Source organism: Corvus kubaryi, unplaced genomic scaffold, assembly GCF_017639235.1.
Source record: "Corvus kubaryi isolate FWS band 111438036 unplaced genomic scaffold, C.kubaryi_AGA036_p1.0 split3-37355, whole genome shotgun sequence".
Taxonomy (NCBI): domain Eukaryota; kingdom Metazoa; phylum Chordata; class Aves; order Passeriformes; family Corvidae; genus Corvus; species Corvus kubaryi.
This window is the reverse complement of record NW_024582089.1, coordinates 232,075-244,542: the sequence shown is the minus strand read 5'-3', so window position 1 is coordinate 244,542 and position 12,468 is coordinate 232,075. Positions and strand designations below refer to the sequence as shown.

At 45.8% G+C, this 12,468-nt stretch overlaps 1 protein-coding gene across 3 annotated transcripts in view; it reads right to left on the bottom strand.

Annotated features, from left to right (window-relative positions):
• The window catches only part of CEPT1 (choline/ethanolamine phosphotransferase 1), a 30,278-nt gene that overhangs the window by 16,959 nt on the left and 851 nt on the right, over positions 1–12,468 (bottom strand). For all 3 annotated transcript variants that reach the window (XM_042016035.1, XM_042016034.1, XM_042016036.1), the window contains exons 2-4: positions 11,318–11,718; positions 7,924–8,071; positions 6,742–6,883 (exon numbers count right to left, since the gene is read on the bottom strand). In XM_042016035.1, the coding sequence (XP_041871969.1) occupies positions 6,742–6,883; positions 7,924–8,071; positions 11,318–11,656 (629 nt within the window). In that variant the 5' untranslated portion in view covers positions 11,657–11,718. The remainder of the gene's footprint in view (positions 1–6,741; positions 6,884–7,923; positions 8,072–11,317; positions 11,719–12,468) is intronic.

Sequence of the window (12,468 nt, the reverse complement as noted above, 5' to 3'; positions counted from 1 at the left end):
ACAGAAAGATCGTTGTGGCCCCACTGCCAGGGCTCAGGTGCAGTGATGATGTGCAGACCCCAGACCTGAGGAGAGGGGCCACTGAAGTTCAGCCTGATAAGCATTTTCAGTTTAATTACCACAGCACATAGCACAGTAAATAGCTGGGAGAGGCAATAGTTGGGATTTTACGGAATACAGGAAGAGAAAGCCCCATGGCCGAACCCCACAGCTACTTTGGTGCTTTACAACAGCTGCAGTTTCTATTCCTTTTTTCCTACGTTATTTTAGGTGATATTTGTAATTCAGACATGGATCCATTTTCTAATCATCATCTGGGAAGTTTAAGAAGGGGCATCGACCTCAACATGTGCTTCACTCCCCAGAGATGCTGGCACTGACAATCCCTGTGCCTGCTCTGCTGGGAGCCCTGTCAGGCTGCTGAGTCTGGAGCCAATTAGCACACAGGGGATTAGTGCTGCATCCAGAACGTTCCCTTGTCAGTGCTAACTTATTGAGTGTGTTCCATGGGCAATCCTTAAAAGGCCCTGTTTGACTGAACAAGTCATTAGACAATTCAAGAGCCACCAGTGGCTCAGGGCTCAGAGACAGCTGCAGTCAGTCCCTTCCTTGTGCTAACAGGGAACCCAAACTGAATTCAAATTGAGAGACTTCCTGAGAAAATGATCCAACGACAACAGGAAACAGACACTTACACTGGAGATGGCCCTGAAATCAAGTCAATCACTAGCAATACAGCTGATCTAATACAGCTTTTTAAGGCTGTGTGAAACTATGGGGGAGGTTTGTGCACCATCCTGCCCTCCTCTCCAGCACACAGAACTTCATGAAAAAGTCCCAAATCGCAGCAGACAAGAAAAACACTCCTGCCTCAACAGAAAACAGAAGTTACAGGGCTGGAAAACTCACAGGGATCCATCTACCAGTTAATGCTCTGGTCTGGAAAATGATGATTTTTCCATCTGTCTTGCCCATATCTACTGAGCGTGCAAGTGGGATTACTAAGGCTGGGCAATGAACTGGGAATCTGAGCAGGAGATAAAGGGCTGTTTTCTTAATGGAACCATAGCAGCAAGAAAGAATGTTCAACATCAGAACACGAGAGAAAGAAAGGCTGAGAGTCCCATGCTAGAAGTGCAAATGTTTAGTTATAAAGTTATTAGAGCTTTATCCTAACTCATTCCAAACCAGCAGTTTCACTCGGATGCAATGAAATACAACAGCATGAATAAAGCAAACTGTACAGAAAAAATGAGAACATGAATTAGAATTATTTCCAGCACCAGGAAATTCATGTTGAGGGAAAAATAATATTAAAAATGAGCCCCTTTCCTTGTTATAACACACCTCCAATATGTAAATTTTTCCTTCTGCAGCTCACAGAGGTAAATAGAAGTTGCACAGGTCAGGCAATAGCCGTGTGCTTGTTATGTTGTAGTTCATTATTTCACAGAGCAGTGAGAACTCCAAGGATTTATCAGAACAATCAGGAGCAGCATCTCCACACGTGACCAATGGAACTGTGGCTGAAAACGCTGTTAAGGGACTTGTGGGAGGAAGAGGAGGAGGAAGTGGAAAACCCCCGCACACCTCTTCCAGGAGCCCTCGGCAGCTGCACAGGTTTCTGTGGTGCTGCCAGTGTGACTGAGAGAGCAGGAGCTGCAGGTCAGCAGCACCAAACTTCACACCCACCACAAAGACACTTCAACACGGTGCTGCTTGCAAGCACAGAGAACCCAACACCCCCTGACATCAACAGAGGCTCTACTTAGCCTCAGACTCTCCTCTGCAAATAACCTGGGTGTAAAAGTTCTCCAAGAAAACTTTTGGAAAAACTCCTAAGATGGAAAGCTTTAAGCTCTGCAATCATGGGGATTATTGCCTTATCTCAGAGTGGAGATCCTGAGGCTGTTCCCAGGAGCAAGAACTCAATGTGCTAAACTGACTTGGAAGGCTTCCATCCCTGTATTTCAGAATTTGGTGTGTGTTGTCTATCCAAGACAAAACACCAACTCTCCTCTGCCAAGGCTGAAGAGGAAGGTTGGCTTAGCTGCTTTCTGAAATCCAGCCTCATTTCCTCACCTCTCCTTTGGACCTTCGTGGCAGGAGTGGTGACAGGGCTCAGGTGAACCAACCCAACCTTCCCCCTTCCTGAACCAACTCATGATCCCCCAGGCTCTGGGGCCTGTACAGCTGCTCCAGAGTCACTGAACAGGAATGTTCCCCCAAATTCTCCAACTCTCCTCAAGAAAGGCTGTTTTGTTCAGCAGTCTGAATTCTTTTGCTTTCTCTGGGGATTATTATTCAAACAGCAAAGTAACCATTTTTAACTTTTCAGTTATATGAAAGCTGGTAAAAACTGATTCTTCCTCTCATATTTATGATATGCCTTTGTGAAGCCTCCTTGGAAACTAATTTCCATCTCATTGTGTCTACATTTACACATATATACACAGCTGTAATTCCTACCATTACCAACTTTTAGTATTTCCATTTAAAAAGGTTGGAATAAACAAGATAATGCAGTAACTTGAAGGAGAAATGCTGGAGACCATGGTACAGCAGCACACTCATGTCTCTGGATGGACCCTTGAGTGTTCAGTGCCCACGGGGTTTTTGCAATACCATTCAGCCCCTCCAGCACTTCCATCACAAACAAGTGCACCAGGACTTTACCTGAGCAGTTTGTGTCTCATGTCCCTCAAGAAAACACCCAGGTTGGACAAGGGGGAATGGCTTCCCACTGCCAGAGGGCAGGGTTAGATGGGATATCGGGGAGAAATTCTTCCCTGTGAGGGTGGGCAGGCCCTGGCACAGGGTGCCCAGAGCAGCTGGGGCTGCCCCTGGATCCCTGAAGTGTCCAAGGCCAGGCTGGATGGGGCTTGGAGCACCCTGGGACAGTGGAAGGTGTCCCTGCCATGGCAGGGGTGGGACTGGATGAGTTTAAGGTCCCTTCCCACCCAACCAATTCCATGATTCTGTGATTCTGAGCTGTGCTGCAGAATCCAGCTCTGACAGGGACGGATGGCTCTGACCCCCTGGATATGGGACAGCCCCTGCAGTCAGGCTGTGCTCTGACCTTGTGCAGCTGGAAACACCGTGAGCCTGCACACACCTGCTTGTCCTCCTGCACTTCCTGCAGGGACCAGGACCACTACTGAATCCAAGTGGGATAACCCTGCATTGGGGAAGAACCAGGTGATCACACCTGGGCTCCAGATAACATCAGGAAAATCCTTTCAGGATTTGTGCTCCGTATTCCCTAATGATCTGTTTTCTGCAGCATGTTCTGAAGTATCAGACCTGCTTCCACAAGGACACAAGAAGGTCCATCGGGTCTTACCACTTTGATTTTTGGGATATGCAGGATAAAAGTCTCTGTTTCCAAAGCAGAGGTGTCCCAGTGACAGCACAGCTGCCCCAATACAGGACTCAGCACATGCTGTGCTGCAGCACAGCAAATCCACAACCCAGACAAACCAGTTCCTGTGCTGGAAACCAGGTCAGGAGAACCAAGTCATTATTTGGGCTGTTTCAACACCAAGTGTCTCTGCCATTAAAAATCACATTTTTCTTTCTCGAATGTGCCAAGTATTCCTGTTCTTCCATAAGATCATTCTCAGATCAAGTGTTTAAGTAAAACTTCTGCATTTACCTCTACCCCTGCTGTTTCCTGCTGCCTTTGCACTGCTGGTATCATTACAGTGACTCTCCTGGAGCCTGCTCCACTTGCCTTGAGACACTTCCTGCTTCCTCCGGGGGAATTTTTAAGCAATACTGACCTCTAGCTATTTATTTGAGCTGTTCAACCAACACCAGTTGCTTTTTGAAGAAAGCAGTGCTTGCCAGGATCTAATGGAATTATGTGATCAGTTGAAGATGGAGACAGATGACAGAACCTCATTGACTCAACTGATTATTCTACATCCTGGAGCAGCACAGGGATCACCCCACAGCTGTCAGGGAGAAGACAAAGAAGCGACACAGCTGATGGATTCAGTAATTGGGCCCAACTGAAGTTTTCCTCCTCCACCTGCAGAATTCTGTAGGAATCTTGCAGAATGGATCCCATTTCCTCCTCCCTCGGGGGAACTGATCTTGCCCTGCAGTCTGACATGCTCTGCTCAGCTTCAGACTTGCCAAGGCTGGTGCAGTGACACCAGACAGAATCATGGAATTGTGAATGTTGGAAAAGCCCTCCAGGATCATCAAGTCCAGCCTGACCAATCCCCACCCTGCCACCAGCCCTGAGCACTGAGTGCCACATACAGTTGTTCCTTGTGCACCTCCAGGGATGGGGACTCCACACCTCCCTGGGCAGCCCCTTCCAATGCCTGACCACCCTGTTCAGGAAGAAATTCCTCCTGATGTCCAACCTAAACCTCCCTGGCCCAGCCTGAGGCCGTTCCCTCTCCTCCTGTCCTTGTTCCCTGCGAGCAGAGCCCGACCCCCCGGCTGCCCCCTCCTGTCAGGGACTTGTGCAGAGCCACAAGGTCCCCCCTGAGCCTCCTTTGCTCCAGGCTGAGCCCCTTTCCCAGCTCCCTCAGCCGCTCCTGGGGCTCCAGCCCCTTCCCCATACATGAACCACACACTGTTCCACAAGCACACGCTTTGTTTGACACACTGATTGTCCTGGTTGTTTTAAGACAGACTTTTCCAGCAAGCCAGGCTGATTCTATAACTGAACATTTCAGGCCTGTGTGGAAAGAGTGAAGTACAGTCTCTCCCTTTAGCACCCTCTGCTCTTCCCCAAGTCATTTGATTATCGAGTTCTCTCTGCACTGAAATACAATTTCTTGGACACATCACAAATAGAGTAAGTGATAACTGTCTGCTCCTTCCTGCTGCTTCGGAATTAAGGCAAATCAAAACCACCATCACATTCCCCAAAACATCCCTACTACACCATCTCTGAGGATTTTTGAGAGTCACTACATGGGATACACAGACAGGAAAAACCTCCTGTGCACAAGGATCTTTCTGGGTCCTTTCAACAGCTGTCTCTGATCGCCCTTATTCAGGATTAAGGACACCTAAGTCTGTGCACTCCTGTGAATCTGAAAGGGTTGATAAAATACCTTTTTTTCAGTCTTAGATTAGTGAAACGAAAGCTTCATAAAAAAAGTGTCAAACAGTCAATCTGTTAACTGGATAAATAGCCTCATGGGTTTTGCATTAAAATGAACATCAGCTTGTAACAGTCTATTAACCTTGTGACACAGGGCAAAAGAAGGAACAAATGTGTTTACTACACAGTGCTGTGATATCTAAATTAATGATACACACATTTAGGTGCTTATTGCCTGCTCTGAATTAGCTACATATTAACGGTCATCACATTCTTATAAGGCCAGGCAGAAACATCTAATTTGCTGAAAAATGCCTCCAAAATACAGACTCCTAACAAAGGAATGTTCCAGTGAACACCAGCACTGACCCAAACACTCCTCTGCAGCACAACAGCTGCAATTTGGGGGGGCTGATACTTCCATCTGTAAAGTCAAGCACATGTCAAGGTCGGGCTCTTTTGTTCTTTGATCAATAACCAGAAATCTTTGATTATCAGGGCCTTGTAAAGTTCAAAGGGAGCTAAAAGCATTCAGACCTTTGGTACAGCATGAGACTCCTAAAACAGGAAAATATTTGAGCCACATGTCTTATTATAAAGGTTTAAGTACCAGCATGGGATAGTTGGATAGTTTCACTCAATCTGCTTCAGTGTAGTCAGAGTGGGAAGAGAAATCTAGATTTTCTTCTTTTTTTCCTCCAATAGACATTTAAAACTGATCCAACATCTTAAATTTTTGATCAGAAACACAGAAGTTTCTCAAGAGAATCTACAGTATCAAAACAGTATCCTGCCAATAAAAGCTGTCATATACAAGAGGCCCATAGTTGTACTGTTTTAGCAGTATCTGGGTACCTATAGACCAGCAATTATAGACCATAAATAAGTCTATTAGACATTTGTAGGTACTTGCTGTAGAATTGTTTCAAAATCCCACAAACTAAGGGCAAATTTCACTTTCCAGATGCAAAAAAAAAAAACAAACCTTCTGCAGTGCATTTATTTGAAATATATTTGTTAACTCTATGAATGCAAAAACACAGAATCAATTCTCAACATAGAATGCATTTATTTCCCCATTAAGGTTAGAGAATCCCACAGCTCACCAAGTCCTTGTGTTGTACCTCCCACCCACCCTCATCCAGCAGGAAGCAGGATTTCAGCTCCTGACCTTGGCATTGCAGTTTTGGTTCCATTATTGACAGAATCACAATGTGCACTAACCAAAAGGGATTCAGAACTTTAAATGGGAGGCACAATGGCAATTAATAAAGTGTATTTTAAGAGTTATGGTTAATATTAGCAATTAACTGCACATCACAATCAAGATGTATCAAGACAGAGTTCAATGAATGCTAAAGCCAGACTGCCACCATCTGACCAGAGCATTCCAGTCTTGGGATAAAACACCAGGTACTTTCCATTACTTACTTAGCTTTACATCACATCAAAAGCTCTAATTAACTAACAGGCCAAAAGGATATTTTACTACTCCTAACACAAACTATGGGACATTCAGTAATAATTACAGATCCAACAGCTGCCACAAGCTCTAAGTGCGTCTCTATGGATAGAAACAATTTGCTACTGCTCTGAGGAGCTGCACTATGCCCACACAAGGTGCAATTCAGGAGGACAGGGTGCCTTTCCCCTTCTCTCAGGCAGGTACTTACATGCCGAAGCGCAGCGTCCCCGAGACGTACGTCTGCCAGTGCGCGCAGTAAAACATGAACGTCCCAGCAAAACAACAAAAGAACATCCAGTCAGGGTTGGTGCCCAGCTGCACAGCAATACAAGTTCCCAAAACCACAAAGACTGCAGAAGAAAATCAGTCACAGAGTGAAAAGGGTGGATGTGCGTAATGATCCTCACCAGAGCAAAGCTAACAACAGGGCCCAGAGGAGGGACAGTGGGAAGGTTATCCTGGCATGGTTATTTCACAGACATGAGATTTAACACTTCCACTTGAAAAAATACAGGCTGTACAATGCAATTCAATCCATACCAGTGATTAGAAGCCATCAATATTAAGGGTTTCTAAGTCTCCTACATTTTTTATGCCCAATCTCATTAAGGGACTTCAGTGATTTCTGCAGCTGCAGCCTGCAGCAAGTTTTGGGGTTTTCTCCTGCATTTGCCAGATATTTTTCCCTGTTTTCTGAATTTTTCTGATGCCATTAAGAAAATCGAAAGTCTGGATCCATTCGGGATGTGTAACATATCTACGCTTTCCCCTCCACACACAACTTTGATAAAGAATTCATAACATTTAAAGCATAAGACCTTTAGCATTTAAGGAACCCAAAACACCCAATCAGGAGTTGGACTCGATGATCTTGTGGCACCCTTGCAACACAGGATATTCTATGATTTTACAGTTTTTTTCCAACGGGGTTAAACTTCAGGCTGGCTCAATGAGCTCCACCTACCCAGGAACTGACTTGGACAACTCTAATCTTAATCTCTGACTTGTGAAGTCCCACTGCTTAGGTAGACTTGTCTTGATATCACTCTGTATCAAGTCAATATGAAATAATACAGCAGAGTATTCTGACAACTTCTTACAGAAAACACTTTAGAACCAAGACTCTGCTAAAGCATCAAAGAGAAGCGCTGGCTCAAGTTAAATGAGTCACATGCTTAGTTTTGTTTTCAGTGTAACACAAGAGAAGACATTCAGCTGATCCAGAGCACTGTCTATGGAAAGAAAGGTGACTTTCTTGGTTGAAAGTGATACATTCAGCACTATCAGTTGTCCTTTCTTCAGTAAAGAAGCTTTTTTATTGTATTGTAGATTTGATCCCTGAAACAGAGTCATTTAATCCTCCTACTTCAATTAAAAATGACAACAATACCTGTGGACAGTGAATCACAGCCATGATCAAAAAGCTCTCCTAACGGAGTGCTGCTATTTGTCCTTCTTGCTTGTTTTCCATCTATAGCATCCAGGGACTGGTAGATGAAAAGGCCACAAGCACAAGCAATATATGCCCATGGAGGTGCCTAAGAGAGAAAGGCAATCACAATAAGGTTTAAAAAAATCTTTAGAAAGAAGCCTGCAGCTGAGCTGTCCCACAGCCTGACACTACAGCTCTCCCTTTGCACATACGTCCTCCTCGCCCAGGGACCTCTGAGCAGCTGGTCCTTGCAAGGACAGACAGAATGGGTTGTGACATGTGGAATGTAAATAAACCAGTAACAGATTAATAGCTACAGCCTCTGCTCTAAAGCAGGAAGCTGCACTGTACAGCTGGAAAAATTCTAATACTGCATTTGCAAAGTGATGCAGAACCAAATCCTTGTTAAATACATGCAAGTTGTCCCAGTGATTTCAGAAACTTGGGAACTTTTAGCCCCCACCTTTGTCACAAACAGAGCTCATCTACACCAGCCCTCCACCACTCACCAGTTGAGAACTGTGTCACTGCCAGTGACTTTAAGTCCAAGAACATTTCCAGAGCTCTGCAGCACAGCCCCTCCACCACCAACTGTTCCCTCCAGTACGAGGCACCAGCAGCTTTGCCAAATCTACGTCAAGAACCCTGAATAGTCACGTCCATGACAGCAACTTTTACTCTGACAGAAATACAAACAATGCCAAAGCCCTGCTAGAGCAAAGATTACAATCCAAGCTTTTTTATGCTTTTTGAAGCATAAACCCTTAAGAACATAAAAGTCACAGCGTTGCCATTACTCTGTCTCAGTTTACACATCCATAAATCAGATATTATTGGCTATTTTGCAATCTTCACATTTGACACACTTTACAGAAGTGAGCATTTATGAGCAGCTTTATTTTACAGACCACACCAACGAAATCCAAATACAGCTTACTCAAGCTGACCTGCCTCTCATAAAGCCCTGGAGTCCAGCTGATTTTGGCCAACACAACCATGACTAATTTGTAGCACGTCAACCTAAATATATTTCCTTCTACAGCTTGCATTGCTCCTGTATTTACCAAAACAGTTCATTCTGCCCCAAAAGCTGCCATTGTGCTCTGCTTTCAGCAGTGTCTGTACAAACAGCACAAGGAGAGAAAGGGGAAACGTGTCACCCAAGAGCAGAGCACCATATTTAGCCAAGGTTCTGATGCTGCAGAATTCCACCCCATTTTTATCCCTCATGTACAGATTTTATCTGCCACAGCTAAGTTATATTGCATCACCCTGAAGGTTTCTCTATAAACTTAAAAATCAGTCTGCTGGCTCTCCTTTCTTAAAAGCTCCTTTCATTAGCAGTGTAGGTGTTTCCACTTAGACCTATTTATATCCCAGTAAGATTTCACAGCTCCCTCTCTATCCAGATAATTTTCCTTTTTTTTTTTTTTTTTTTTTTAAACTCAGGTACCATTCCATCAGTCAGCACTTTTCCTCCTCCCAGCTAAGCAGGAAGTATTTGCATCTCCTTTTCTCTCGGGCTGCACGAGGCCCTGAGCAATAGCTCTGCCCTGGCTGCACCTTTGAGCAACAGGAAGGGACGAGTCACTCTTGAAAAAAAGCAGAACTAAGGCTGGGGTACAAGGAGGAGAAAATTTACATCAGAAATCAATAGTGCTTTGGGGGGGAGGAGGAGGAGAAAGTCTGTTCCTGGAGTTTCAGAGCCCCATTTTCTTCCCCAGAGAGCTCCTTGACACTTAAAAAGCACCTCCCTGGTCATGCTGTGCCATGTGGCAAATCAGATCAGGCTGGAAGCTGCCTCAGCACTAAGATATTTTTCAGTTCAAGTGAGGATAAAATCTCGTTCACCTCGCACAAAGTACTTCTCAAATTGTTAAACACCAAAGAGTGCCTTAACACAGCAGCCTGCAGCTAACTCTGACTTTCTGATGCTCTGAGTACAGCTACCCGGGAACTTCAGAAATTTAATTACCAACCAAAACACAATTGTTCTCCAAATTCTAAATTCTGCTCTGGTTCAGTGACCCAAACCAGCTCTGGGTTCAAACCGAATTTCAGGGCCTGAGTCCCCACATAACCCTGCTCAGAAGTAAACACAAGTTAAACCAACCCACACCATAATGCCACGGCCTGGAAAAGGAAGGAGCTGCTCCAAGTATTCCCTGCTCAAACTGAATAGTCACTGTTTATCTTACACCTGCCAAATTCCAGAGGTTATTGTGAAATAACCTATTTCAACAGATTTCTAGGGGAGGCAAACATCCCTTCCCCATGTCATAGATGGAGCAGGGATGCAGTGCTGACTGTGCCAGCCTACGTGGGGTTTTGGAGTCTGGTGGGGAACAAACTGCATCCTGCTGGACTCCCAATCCCAGCTGGGAGACTTGGTTAGGAAGGGGTTCAGATATTTTAAAAGCTGGAACTCTTTGAGACATTCCCAGCTATTTGGTGTGTAACACATTTCTAATACCAAATAATTCCCTTTCTCAGTATACACACATAAAAGCAGCTTTTAAGATTGAACATTCAAGTGAAAGCTTTTCCAGTGCACAAAAATGAAAGTCTTCAAGTGCCTTATGAGGTAACTGGTGACAGAGAGAAGTTGAAACGCCTCAAAAGGACTTTTGTACCCCTGAAATCAGGTTAAAACAGCTCTGCTTAAGGCAGGTCAGGAGCTTTTAGTGCATTCAGAACAAAGAATAAAACCACCAACTTTTATCTGGCCTCCTCACAGCATGGCCACAGGTCAGGAACACAACTCCATGTTCCCACAGCTCCACCACACTGTGCCAGGACACAGAACCTGCTGGGGCCCAGGAAGGTGTCCCTGTGGCTCCCTGAGCTCAGTTTGGTCACACCAGCTTTGATATCTCAAGTGGCACCACTCTGGAGCTCAGTGCCTTGGCTCTGGTGCAGCCCCAGCATGTCCAACCCACCCAGCTCATGTGGCAACTCAGATCTCAGAGCCGAGGGGGGGTCACCCTGTCACAGGCACAGAAGGTAAACAGGCACCAACTCCTCCTGCCACGCAGGCCAGGCAGCTGCAGAGCCACTGCTCCAACTCCTGGTGGGGCTGAGCTTTGTGCAGCAGATCTCCCACGGCTGTTTTGGTGTCAGACCCTGCTCCACATGGGTGTGTTTGCCCCAGGAACTGCTGTCTCACTCCAGCATCCACACGTGCTCTCTCTGCAAGCCAGCATCACAGAGAGGCACAAACATTTACAGAGAACAGGTTACAAGGACGAGGACTGCAGGCTGAACAGCAAGAACCAGCTCTCCCCAAAGCAACAACCCACCCAAAACCAGTGACAGCCACCAAAACAAAGACTGTCAGGAGTCCTTAACTCACCTGTTCTGTAGCTGTTGGGCAGTAACATACTAGTAGCAGAGTTGTAAATATATTTATTAACAGTCCGATGATGGTGATCAGGTTGGGGGCAATCCAGGCTGGAACTCTCCCAACTAACCATTCCCAGTAGCCCTGCATGAGGGGCTCGAGCAGGGACCGTCCGGCACTCTGGTATTTGTGCTCCTCTAACCGTTTGAGCTGGTGCTTAGACAGGGGCGGCGTGGGCAGCTGCACCAGCTTGCTGAGCACGCAGGCGGCGGCGGGGCCGTGCCCACAGCCCGCGGGGCCCTCCAGGTGCGACTCCCCACATCGCCTCTTGATGCTCCGGTGCCCACTCATGGGTTGGGTGGCCTAGGAATTGTCTTGGGCAGGCAGCAGCTGGGCTGGAGAACCATAAGATCCTGCGACACAAAGGGGTGAGACACACCTGAGCGCACAACCGAGATTTTAGCATATCAAAAGTTTCCACGTGCTGCCCTAAAGAGCATTTCATTTGCCAGCAGCAAAGCAAGACAATTTTATAGGATTACCCCCCTGAAAGAGAAAGTTATTTGGAGAATTGCTGAAGGAACAACAAGAAATGAGCGTTCCCAATGCAGCTGTAAAACCCTGCATCCACCAGCCAAAACTCCAGCAGCAGCAGAAACTGCCAGCACAGCAGTGAGTTGTGTTACAGACTGGGGCACAGCCAGTCCCCTCACACCTCTCCCAGGACAGCATGTGACACCACTCAGGTCATCAACTGACAGCACTAAAAACTGTGCCAACACTGAGAAGTCTTAAGTTAAATTAGTTCGGAGCAGCTTTGTCTCCGTGGTGATGCTGAACAACCACCTAAAAACAGTTATGCACAGGTTTTTTTCAGATTTATGTTTGTTATTTCAGTTTTGCTGGAGCTTTTTTCTGCTCCAAATTTAACCCAGCTCATTGTCTGTTCAATTTTCAAGATATACAAGAAACAAGCTTTAGCTGGCCAGAGACAGCATGAGGCAGTTGGGAAAAGAAAATACAGGGTCAGGAACAGCTCTTCCAGCACAAACAAAGACCCTCACAATGTTCCGTCTCCCTTGAAAGCAGGTGACCAGACAGATGTAACTCCCCACAGGAAGTAGAGGAGCAGTAGAGAAAGAAGACTAAAATAAGAGTTTGCT